A 12,574-nucleotide genomic window follows, 5' to 3' on the forward strand; every position below is an offset into this window, starting at 1 on the left:
GTGACCTGCATAGTGAAGACGTCTGCGGCAACGCTCTCGTTTCAACCTACTACCACGTGCGGTCTGCCAAGTTCCCCCGACCGATAATTACGACTGGGAGACGCTAAGGTCAGATCCACCCTTTTTCTTGTGGTAGCTTGAAATAACCTACAGTTATTTCGCAGACTTGTTATTTACCTGCTAGTAGAAAAGTACGGCGGTAAATTTCACTTTTGGTTTCTCCGCCGGGCAGGACACCTTAGGATACGAGCGTTTACTCTTATAAGTAATTCTAGACACGCTCACAGTCCTCCCGGCGGCTCTTATTACTTAGGAAATGTTTGAATTTCCCGCCGCCTTAGTTGTTTTTGCTGTCAATGCCGTACCTCGGTACAGCGTGGACGGGTCTCGGTGCTTTTCCACTCGGCCGTATGGCACACCGCTTGGGCATATTCTACTACATTCATACTCTTATGTAGCCTCGGTTGGACTTTGAAATTTTTTTTTCTGATACTCGGAGCCTCGAACTTAGCTGTCGGGCTCCGCAAATTTTCTCCCCTGTAACCGGGCTTCCCAACCTTGCCCTGCCACCAGCCCAGGGGGCGGGCTTCCCCCCCTCCCCAGTACCCTTTCACATGCCTAATAGTTTCCTACCTAAGGAGAATAAACTGATTTAATTATTGCGACTCCTTCTCATGTTCAAATCAAGTTTGGTCGTAATGTTATGAGAACGAATTCTTACTTATTCGGTACAGCGGGTCTTACGCCCCTCGTGTACGCTATTTACATGCACCTATGATGTATATTCTTGTCTTTGACTCACCTTCCCTTACATGGTGGTAAGTATCACGTTCCTTCGTGTTCTCCCCTACAGTCACTCACGATGCCTCGTTGGCGACATCTGCTGCCTTCCCCTCCCCGAGGGCGACTCTCACGCCCGGAGCCCACAACACTGTTCGTGTATTCGCGCAGCCCCGTGCAAGACCTGCGCGAGGTGGACGCCTACTGCGTGGGCGGCTAGGGAGGCCTGGCTTTCCACTAGGTCAGCCCCGCCACCTCCCGCCCCCGTGGAGCCATCGGGCTCGCTGGCCGTGCCCCGGCCCGACACGCTACCCCCTCCCGCTCTACCCAAACTCAGTCAGTGTCGGATACCGACCCCGACAATCCGTCTCGCCCCTGGTTACCCTCCGCGCAATCGTGCAAAGACAGCACGCAGGAGGGTATCCGCTCCCGTCTCGCGCCCGCACCGTGCCGTGCAGTAACCGACCTCACGCCTGCTGTGCCTCCTGCTCACTGGCGCCACCCAGTCTTCGAGCGCCTGGGCGCACGCGTGCCGCCCGCTGCGGCCGCTTGTCCGCCACCACTCACGCGGGCCTGCCGCACCGTCGGCCCTGTCCCCCCGCTGAGTTGGCCACGTCCGCCCACGGGTGAATCCATCCTACCGGAATCCATGGAGGGCTCCGACCTGGAGCCCCCCGCCCCATGGGCTAGGAAGCGCAGACGCTCCACTCTCTAGTTCAGGCCCTCGCCGGTCAACACGGCTGGGCTGTTTCGGATGCTCCCCCTTCCCAACCCGGCAGCTGCTGGTGCTCCCAAACCAGCAGCTGCCGACGCTCCCCCGGAGCACTGCCCGCCGCCTGCTCCGGCAGCGCGAGCAGCTAACCCGGGCGCACTCGCTTCTACCGCACGCGCAGTCGCTCCCACTCCTGACCCCAGGGGTGTGTTACCCTTGCCTTCCACTAGCCTCTCTCGCTCATTCGCCCTGACCGCGTCAGCGGACTCCGACTGGTCGTTTTGCGATGGCCGTCTGCTGTCCGTCGCCGACCCCCCACCGGCCTGGAGCCTTCATGCCGCCTTCGCCTCCTCAGAGAGGAAGCAGAGGTGCTCCTCTGGTACCTGGGAGAATTTTACACTGCAGATGTGGCCCCGATGGAACAGGACCAATCTGCCTCCTTTCTGTTCCGCATGCCCCCCTCCCCAGCCACCGGTATCTCTCTCACGGCGGATTTCCGCCAGGAATACAACTGGCTAGTGACGGAGGAGCAGTTCCGTGGGTGTCCTACCGGTCTCCGCTGCGCCTTTCTCTTTCACCCAGCCAATTACGAGCACTATTTCGCGCCAGAACAACTGGCGCCCGACATCTTCACGCTCGGCAATCACGTGGTGGGGGGCAACCCCCGGCGCCCCTTTACGGACGACGACCACCGCTGGGCCCAGATGGCCCTCTTTACCCACTCTACCATGCGACTCACAGTGTATACGGGCGCCCTGGCCAACCTCTCTGCGCAGGCCGACACCCTCGCAGTCACCACTGAGGGCCGCTCCCTCCTGGCCTCCCTTCTCATTACTCTCACCAAACTCCTGTGGCAGCAGTCCCCGTGAGCTGCACTGTACACCACGCGCCGCCGCCGTGACCTAACCCTGCGCATGCTCAGCTTTTCTGGGCACCACAGTCCTCAGTTGACCAGGGGAGTCCCCTTTGAGGGGCCTCACCTGTTCTCTGGCCAGTTCGCACTGCGCCTCTGGGAGGAGATCGCCATCCGGCAACAGGCGAGAGAGCTCAACTCGCAGCTGCGCCGCTTCCCTCCCCTTGGTCGTGGCGCCTCCCGCGCCCAGCCTCACCCGGGCGCCCTCCCCCCGCCGGTGGCCCCCGCCCTGGCACCAAGGGCTGACTCGACCACTGGTCCATGGCGCCGCGCCTCTCGTGGCAGGAACCGCGGGCGTGGCTCATCCTGCCCTGGCACCCGCCCCGGTGCAAAGCAGCACGGCAGCTTTTGAAAGTCGGGCCCGAGCGCTGGGACAGGCGGGTCGCGTGGGCGGCTGCTTGCTAGCCTTTGCCCCCGCCTGGCGGGGCGTCATAGAAGACCCCCTTCGTGTTGTCGGTCATACAGAGAGGCTACTTCGGAGACCTTACACACAAATTTCCCAAAGGGGCCCTCCATCTCTCCTCCCCCCTTGAAGCCGGCAGAACGCCAGGATCTCGCCAGGGAGACCACATCCCTGCTTGCAAAGGGGGCGGTCTAGGAGGTATCAGACCATCTATGCCTTTCCCTCTCCCACATCTTCCTTGTCCCCAAGTGCTCGGGCGGATTTTGCATGATCCTCAATCTCAGATGGATCAATCATTTTGTGTTCGTCTCATCCTTTTGGATGGAAACCCTTGTGTCGATCCTATCCCTTCTCCGCCCGGGAGACTGGACAGTATCGATCAACCTCAAGGACCTGTACGTACATGTACCAATTGCCCCTCAGTCATGAGACCTGCTCGGCTTTGTGTCAGGGGGGCAAGACATACTGCTACAAAGCCCTCCCATTCGGGCTCAAGTCCTCCCCGCAGCTCTTCACGCGCGCTTAACTACCACCATAGTAGGCTTCCTTCATCAACACAACCTTTGCATGTATTGCTGTTGCGATGATTGGTTGCTACTGGCTGTGTTGCCAAAGCTTCTCAATCGACAGCTGTGGTTCCTACTTGAGATCGTAAGTCTCGGCTGGCGAGTGAACTGGGAGAAGTCAGAACTTACTCCATGCAACACCCCACATTCCTCGGTGCGGTGATCGATATCCTGCGGGGTTTTGCCCGGCCGACCCCACAGCCTATCGGCACCATCGTGAGCACCGCCCATTCGCTCAGTGTCAGGAACAGCGCTCCAGCCAAACTCTGGCTCCGCTTTCTTGGCTTCCCAGCCAGCCTCATAGACATACTCCCTGACTGCAGGCTGCGCATGCGTCCCCTGCAGTTTCACCTACTGCAGCACTACACTCCGCACTGCGACCCCCTGACCAAACCCATCCCGTCTCCCCACATGCCCATGCCCTGCTTCGATTGTGGAGTGCCACTGCCTCCCTCTCACAGGGCAATCCCACCCGCACGGCTTTCCCGTGTGTCATGGGGACGATGGACGCCTCCCTGCAGGGCTGGGGTGCTCACTGCGATGGGCGGACTGCCCATGGCACGTGGCCCCCTATGTTGCTCAACATATTAATCTGCTGGAAATACGAGTGGTACTACTCGCGCTCCGCCTTTTCTAGTGGCGTGTGCAGGGCAACATCATACTCATCCGTATGGACAACACCACTGTTGCTGTGTACATCAACTGGCAGGGGGCACACGTTCATCCCAGCTGAACGCCCTAGCTGCTCAGCTGTGGACGTGGTGCCGGGCCCAGGCAGTCTCTACGATTGCCTCGTACATCCCCGGTGACGAAAATCTCAGCCGATTTCTTATCACGAGGACAACATCGCCCCTCCGAGTGGACTCTCCACAGAGATGTAGTCCTCTCGCTCTGTCAGACACTAGGACTGTTCAACATAGGTCTATTCGTGATTCCTGAACGCGAGGCTCCTGCGGTACTGCTCACGAGTGCAGGAACCGGCAGCCACGACACTCAACGCGTTCTCGCTGAGTTGGAGGCACCTGCGCGCCTACGCGTTTCCCCCATCCCTCTCCTCCCCCGCGTCCTCCAAAAGATCCGGGAGGATCAGGCGACACTGGTGCTCATCGCACTGTTGTGGCCGAAGAGGGTATGGTACCCAGAGCTGAGGAGCCTGGTAGTGGGGCACCCGATCCCACTCCCGCTCCGGCCAGATCTCCACACTCAACCCATCTCGGGAGCCCCCCAACCCCGCCTCCAACCACTGCGCCTGATCGCATGGCTCTTATCAGGGAGGCCAGCACCGTGGCCGGCCTTTTCGAGCGCGCCGCCTCCCTGGTAGCAGCGTCACTCGGGCAGTCTACCACTCAGACCTACAATTCTCGTCTTGTAGGCTTTTTCAAATGATGTCAGGAGCGCGGAATCCAGCCTCACTCTGCCCCATTGGATATGGTTGCAGACTTCCTTATCCATCTCTTTGATAAGGGTCTAGTGCTAGCCACGATCAGGGGGTACAGGTCGGCCATAGTGGCCGTCCATGCCGGTTTTGACGACGACTCGTCCGTCTCCAACTCCCTACTCTGATGCGCCTCTCCTCCCGTCATGGAGCTTGCCGAAGGTTCTCAAAGCACTCTCTGAAAAGCCCTTTGAGCCCCTCGCCGAGACCTCTCTCAGAGATCTCACCATCAAAACTGTCTTCCTGTTTGCCATCGCCTCAGGGCAGAGGAGATCCACGATCTATGCTCTTGCCACTGCGCCTGGTCACATCTGCTGGGAACGGAGCGCTGTTCGCCTCATTCCCCGTGCAGATTTTCTTGCCAAAAATCAAACGGCCTCCTCGGGCCCTCTCAAGATCCTCCTTTGCCCACTCGCTGACCTGTCCTCGGTCCCCGAGGACAAAGTGTGGTGCCCGGTTCATGCACTGAAATGGTATATTGCAAGCACGAAGCCGAAACGGCAGGGTCGGCACTGTTAGTGATCCCGAAGGAGCCCTTCATGCCCACTTCTAGGGATTCAATCTCATGGATCGTGGCGGCAATCAAGGCCGCAGGCCCGGCGGCCATCATCTCGAATGCGACGCCCCGCGCCCATGATACACGCGGCATCAGCGCCTCCTGGGCGCTCTTTGATGGCATCTCCGTGGAGGAGATCCAGACTGCTGCGTACTGGTCTTCCTCCAACACCTTCACTTCCTTCTACTTGAGGAACATTCCCACCTTTGAAGGCTCCTTCCAACGCGGAGCCTTCACGGCCACTCCCAAAACCTAAAACACCCTCCCTCCAGGCCTCGACAGCCGGCCACCCACATCTGTGCCGGTCTAGCATACTTTTGAGAGACAGGTAGCCTGTTGTATTGAATGTAGATCAGAAGAATCAGTAGTGATTCTCTTATCTACGAGATACAACTGGCCGCCTGTCTCAGGCGCCCGCCCACCGTCCCCTCGCTTCGCTCCGCACCGGGCAGTCGCTCCTGTCGGAGGGCCCTCTTCTGTGCTACTACAGAGGACGATTCAATGACTGTCTCCCGCACGCCGCCTGCGTGTGCGGCGGGCGCACGCTGTAAGTGACTGTTTTTGTTTCTCTGTGCTTATATTCTCTCAGGTTTCTCGTCGTAGCTGGAAGAATAGCATACTTTTGAGAGACAGGCGGCCAGTTGTATCTCGTAGATAAAAGAATCACTGTTGATTCTTCTCTTCTATTCATATTGCCAAATACCACTTTTGCTGTCAGGTGGATGTGATAGCAAGCACCACTTTCAAGAATTACTGGAAATAATCATTACATCACAGATGCTTATCTCAGTGAATTTAAAAACCAGCATGCTCTCCTGGTACAATTGACCTTTTTCTGCTCATGCTCAAAGAGGAACCCCAAACTGGCTTTTTTTACTGTAAATTCAATGTAAATTCTAATCTTCCATCCCATCACACACTATTTTTCAGACTCTAATCGCAGCGGATCAGAGAGGGATGATACAAGATCAAACTCCTGGGCTGACCGTGCCACGGTGTCCGATGACCAGGGTTACAGACGACAAGACGAGCTCCCTTTTCGCAGGAATGGCTCACAGGGCAGTGGCAGAGGGTCATATAGGGGACGGGGGAGGCCCCCTTACAGAGGAGGAGTGAGATCACAGGTTTCAAGGGGTGTGTCTCCAGCCTTCAAATAAATTACCATTATGGATAGTGGCTTGCAAATCATTTAACAAATGATTATGAATGCCTAGAAGTTTTTCCTCAAATCTAACCACAACAAACTTCACAAATGAGTGGCAGATCATACATATGACAATGCTTCAAAGTCATATGTCTGCACTGGATGATGAATACTGAAATACTCAGTGTCTACTTTATAGTAGGGAGAGTTTTACTTGTAAGGATCATACCCACTGTGAGACATGAGGCTGAAACAGTCATATTTGCAAGATATGCCGAGCAGTGAGAATTCTTTGGTTCATCACTGTACAGTGTAATTAATCTGTTCTTGTGTATTGCCTCCACAGAGCCTGTGAGGGCAGCATCCCCTTTGTCTGAGACTGACGATGACTTAAGTCGTGACCGACGGAGAAGGCAGGATGATGAGGAAGACACAGTACTGGAGGACACAACGACGGTGGATGAAGACATCACAAACAACAATGGAGAAGGTTTTAATTACTTCTTCTAATCTATGTTGTACAGTAGTCCCCATCTCCTACAGACTTGTAATATTTTCTGTTAAGGTGGATATTTTTGCGCAAGTAAGTTTTCATGCTCAGCCGGGTATAATGAATTCTGCATGTTTTTTATTCCACATAATGAAAACATGAGATAGTGTTACATATCACAAGCAAAAATATTTGTGTGCTTTTATTCTTGTGCTAGTTTCTGGTCACATGAAATATGTCGAAATTTTACTTTTATAGTACTTGATACAAGTACAGTGTACTTCTGCCATAAAGGTAAAATGCGATTCTTGATAAAAAAAAATTCAATGAGCTACTTTTCACAAATTCTTCAATTTATCTGTGCCATGCTTCCATTAAAATTTAAGGGTTAGGCTTTGTCTCGCAAACATGTTTAAAAGTAAAACATTACTCTAAATATGATTTTCTTGTATGCATGATAAATGATTGGAATATGTTCTTGTGAACTGCATGTAAGATGTTAAAAAAGAAATTAAAAAGATAAAAAGGATCAAGTGTAAAGTTTGTGCACATGACATTCCATGTGGATTAACATAGTATCTCAAGTTCCTGTTCTATTACTCCCCCCCCCCCCAAAAAAAAAAATAATAATAATTTAAAAAAAAATAAATAAAGTTTTTAAATCGTAGAAAATATCTGTTGACTGCTTAAATAACAGTGATAAGATGTAGTACCCTACTGTACGAGCTGAAATTTTCGCGGTGGTTTTATTTTCACGAATTTCGCAAATCGCCTTTGAACCGCAAAAATAACAACGTGCGAATAGCTAAGTTCAGTTAGACCCTCGCAACCGCGAAATTAACAACACGCGAAAATGTCCTCCATGTAGCAGTTCGCGAAAATATCTGCACGCGAAAATTTCAGCTCGTACAGTATTGACCTATCTCCCTGACAAAATGGGATGTGCTTACAGCAGAGCTGCCCAGTCTCCCTGATTATGCAGGAGGCTTATTAACAACTGATATTTCTTTGTGTCCCAGCTGAAGAATATGAATATCTTTCTGATTGTGGCATTATCTTTGCCCATTGAAATGCATGTAACAACACAAGTATCTCCTTGACTATTGTATGGAATGTTCATGATTTTAATGGGCAAAATATGTTCACAAATAACAAGTGTTTCTGTGTGAGAAATTGCCTCAAGATAGCACTTTTTGGTAGCAGAAATGTAAAAGGTTGTGATCGCAAGTCACCTTTCAATTCTTCCTGAGCTCTTGACCACCACGTGGCACACACTTGTATTGCCATGATAAGCAAGGCTAAACTAAATGAAAAACATATGAGCAGGGCCCCGTTGCAAGAAAGTTGCAATCAATTGCAAATAATTGCTAATTTTGAAACAACCATTCTAATTGGCTCAGAGTCTGCCCTATTAAGAAGACATGCATGCAACAATGATTTTGATTGGCCAGTGACAATAAGTTGCAAGTTGCGTTTAAACGCAAAGTTTCTAGCAACGGGGCCCAGGACTATGTAGACAGCAGATATGCAGCCAAGCCCACGGACATGGTCTGAATACCTGTAGGCATGTGCTTTACTAGACTTGCATTTCAATGCATTTGATGGAAATGGATTAATAATTCAGATTTGAAGTTATGAGAGCGAATTTGATACATGGTGTGGCTTTGAGTACCACCACATAAGTAACTTTACACTTCACTCTACACAAGTAAATGGCCAAATGTGGAGTGCAATGGATATACTGGCAAATGAGTAATTTAGCTTTGCAGACAAGTTTTTGATATACATGTACAACTGTATTAATCTGCCTGGAGAGGGATGAGTTTTTACATTGGAAGTCTGAATAGGTGTAGAAACAAAGAGTTATATTTCCTGTTATGTACCAAGCATGACATGCGGCACTTTCCAGTTGCCTTAGATAGTATAATTTTTTTTTTTTTTTTTTTTTTTTTTTTAATGTGGCAAATATCAGTGTACTCAAAAATTTTCCTTTGCTTAGTTTATAATGGACCACTAACCTTAAAATTGTAAAATAAAGAGTGATGTTCCATGTTATGTTTTCAGGAGACCAGCAGAACAGAAGGAGGCCCAGAAAAGCCCGCAAGAAGCGTCAGCGAGGTGCAAGGGCAGGACTCCAGCCCAACGAGAGGGGAGACTACCAAGAAGACACTGATACCAGCAAGGCTAGCTCTCCACAGCTCAACAGACGACCATCAGGTGAGGACAATGGTGTTATATAGGTGCTGTCTTTACTCTGCACATAGTACATTCATGTAACTAGCATTATAGGCATTATCAAGTTTGGTGTGTACTGAGGCTCTTTTTTAACCAGGAGGGGTTGGGAGACAAGCTTGTCTATCATTTAAGCAGGGCCCTAGCTTTAAGTGTTGGCTGGGGTTGACCTGTGCAAATTACCAGTGGTACTCCCCATGAAACCCAGCATGTGGGCATGTCACAAAACTGTGTAGTTGTTTTACCCATTGATATTCCCACAGCAGGAAGAATATAAAAATGCACTCAGAGACAACCAATAAAAAAATGACCAAACAATCTCATACATTGGGAAACTCATGACTAGAGCAAACTTTATTCATATGTCATGTATAATAATCCTCTGTAGAGTTCACAGTGCATTCAAGTCACCAGTGTCTACGACCCTACCAATGCACACATGTTTTGTGTACACCATTCAAGTGAACAACTTGTACACTTAAGCTTAATGAGAACACCATTTAAAGTTTTAATTTTTTTTTTTTGTTATCCACCCCTTTTTTTTCTCTCTGACTGCAACACAAACACATCCACAAATGCACACTACACATACAGATGCACACAGAGGGAGAGTGTAGACTATATATGGAGAAAGTTAAGCCTGTACTGGCATTTAAAGGGCCGTAGTAGTGGTTGAGATTAGGATTCAGCTTTTAACTTTTTGCGAGATACTTAGAAACCACTTATAAAATGTTAAAAAGCATACAATTCTAAGAGGAATTGAAAGTTTATTTGATGAAAATCAGTTTTCAAATGGCTAAGATATCCAAGGACCAGGAAAAACAAAGTGATCCTAATAAAAGGTGGGTTTGCCAAACTGCATCCATTTTTAACCCTAAAAGGGGGGGGGGGCGGAATCCGCCCCCCTCGACGTTTCGCGCTATATTTCTGTAACGCGAGAAGGCCTCGTCGCGAGGCTTCTTGACTTTGTTTGTTCAAGTCTCGCGCAACTTTTGAGACCAAATTTGCAACGTCCGCGCATACTTTTGCGAAGCCACGCCCATTTTTGTAACAGAACGTCGCCCCAAAACGGGCACAATTTTGTGATTTTGTGCACATTTCCTCTGGAAAACAGTTCTCTGTCATGAAAGTCATAAAAACCTGATTATTTCTACAATTAATCATTTTCATTAATTAATTTTGTGCTAATTATGGTAGAAAAGTGGTCAGTGACAATTTCCAATGCAAAAACATAGAAAAAACAAAGAAAAAACAAAAGTTGACAAACACAGAAATACATAAGAAATTCTGAAAACAATAAAATACATAGGAATTGAAATGAGTTTTGGAAGTTTTTGTGATATACAATTGTTGAATATGCTAAAACAGATTTACAGATCAAAAATTAGACTCTCAATGCTTTTAATTAGGCTAAGATATGATCTTAGGGTAATGAACAATTATAACCGACTTGCAAATGTATCAAATTGGCCATCAGCATTGTAGATAGATGATGTTCAACATTCTGTCAGGGTCTATGTCACTGAGACTTCTTTGCACAGGGATTGCGGGATCGCAACAGCATAAAAAATCCATGTGCATTTCATTTTTTGAGATTGCAAAACTGACAAGTCTGAAACTTGCTTTGTAAGAACTGTATAAATATATATATATATATATATATATATATATATATTGACTTTTGACAACAGCTGATAGGAAATCTTTGTAAAGTTGTATTGGTTTTGATCCTGCTTTTTGGTGTAATGTATGAAAAAAAATGATAATATATCGCTTGATAAAATAGTATCCCATTTATCTCAGGTCTTGGGCCTGAAATCCAGTGAAAATAGCGTGCACTGCAAAAGTTTCTGGGAGGCTTACACCATTTAACTGATGGTCCCAATCATTTGCCAAGTTATGTGGTGAATACTATTTCATGGTCATGCTGTGGAGCTTGGTAGCTCTTGCCCAACATTCTTGATACATAGTGTGCTTGATGTAAGCGCATGTAAACCTAACAATAGACTAAGACTGCAGCATCACATACAGTAGCAGTATTTGCCTTGGTACACGACCTCTATGTATTTTTCATTGGACATTTAATTTGATATCTTCTGTGAAGAGATAGATTTTTTTTTTTTCACAGTTTTGAATGACTGTTCAATATTTTCATTTTAGGCCAAAGAAAGAAAAAATTATGTACAGATGTCTGCAGTATTGCCAAGGGTTCTTTACTTGCAACTAGCTTCCAACATTTTGTCTTTAAACTCGTGCAAAGAGGCTTCTTGAAGTCATCACAATCACTATTTACGTTCTGTTTAGAACTCAAGGAATGCAGATGTGGGGCATTCTTTTTTTCAAAGGTCTCCCTCCCTCCACTCTCAAGTCTGGCACTTTGTCTTTTGTGAAAATTGTTACCAAGTTAGCATTCACTTTTGTTAATATTCTTTTTCCATTGTTATGAACATTTTGCTTCAAGAGATAGCACATGGTCTGTTTTGTTTATAGGGAGGTAAAGAACAAAAATGGGAAATGGAAAGAAGGAAGTACACTGTACTTCCTAAGAAGTGAACACATTACTACGAAAAGCTCAACCCAAAAAAGCTTATAGACATAGTATCACTGATGTGACAATGAATATAATATACTTTTTTAAAAAATGACTGTACAGTCAAACCTGCCTTAGCGGCCACCTGTCTATAGCGGCCACCTGTCTATAGCGGCCACTGAAGAATCCCCCGAGAGAAAAGCCCTGTTAAAGACCCTGTGTATAGCGGCCACCTGTCTAACGCGGCTAGCGGCCACAAATTTTGTTTCCCGCGGTAGATTTTAACCTGTCTATAGCGGCCACAGAGCTGGTAATTCAGCATGTTTTTCTAATTTGTGGCCTTGCCAGTCATTCGTGGGCAACGTTCAGTGATAGCCACCGCTGCATTCATCACTTATTCAGTCATAATAATGCACTAGTGTTAACCCTAACTAGGCCGGGGGGGGCCTCCGAGGCCCCCCCCCCTCGACGTTCCGCGCGATGTATCGCAATCGCAAAAAGCTATCGCCGCGACGTTTCATGACTTTTTTCTTTCGAGTCTCCCGCATCTTTTGACACCAAATTTGCGACGCCCGAGCGCGCGGTTCTGAAGTTACGCATAAATATGTACATGCATGTCAGACCAAAAATTGCTCAAAAACGTGAATTCGTGTACAATTTCAATGCAAACTGTGCTTGCAGGCAAATTTCATATAAGCATGATTATTTTGGTGTTTTATTGATTAAAATCAATGAATAACATATTTTCTTGTTCGGAGCGACGTCGCGAACAAATTCCATCGAAAAAACAATGAAAAATGTAAAGTCGAAAAA

General features: G+C 48.4%; 1 protein-coding gene across 2 annotated transcripts in view; it reads left to right on the plus strand.

The window, feature by feature from the left end:
- LOC139735390 (RNA-binding protein FXR1-like) overlaps positions 1–12,574 on the plus strand; it is a 75,387-nt gene that overhangs the window by 59,552 nt on the left and 3,261 nt on the right. For both annotated transcript variants that reach the window (XM_071646149.1, XM_071646142.1), the window contains 3 exons: positions 6,296–6,499; positions 6,856–6,999; positions 9,064–9,216. In XM_071646149.1, the coding sequence (XP_071502250.1) occupies positions 6,296–6,499; positions 6,856–6,999; positions 9,064–9,216 (501 nt within the window). The remainder of the gene's footprint in view (positions 1–6,295; positions 6,500–6,855; positions 7,000–9,063; positions 9,217–12,574) is intronic.

Source organism: Diadema antillarum, unplaced genomic scaffold (assembly GCF_040938485.1).
Source record: "Diadema antillarum isolate AM-2024a unplaced genomic scaffold, OU_Dant_1.0 scf00000027, whole genome shotgun sequence".
In the NCBI taxonomy this organism is placed as follows: Eukaryota; Metazoa; Echinodermata; class Echinoidea; order Diadematoida; family Diadematidae; genus Diadema; species Diadema antillarum.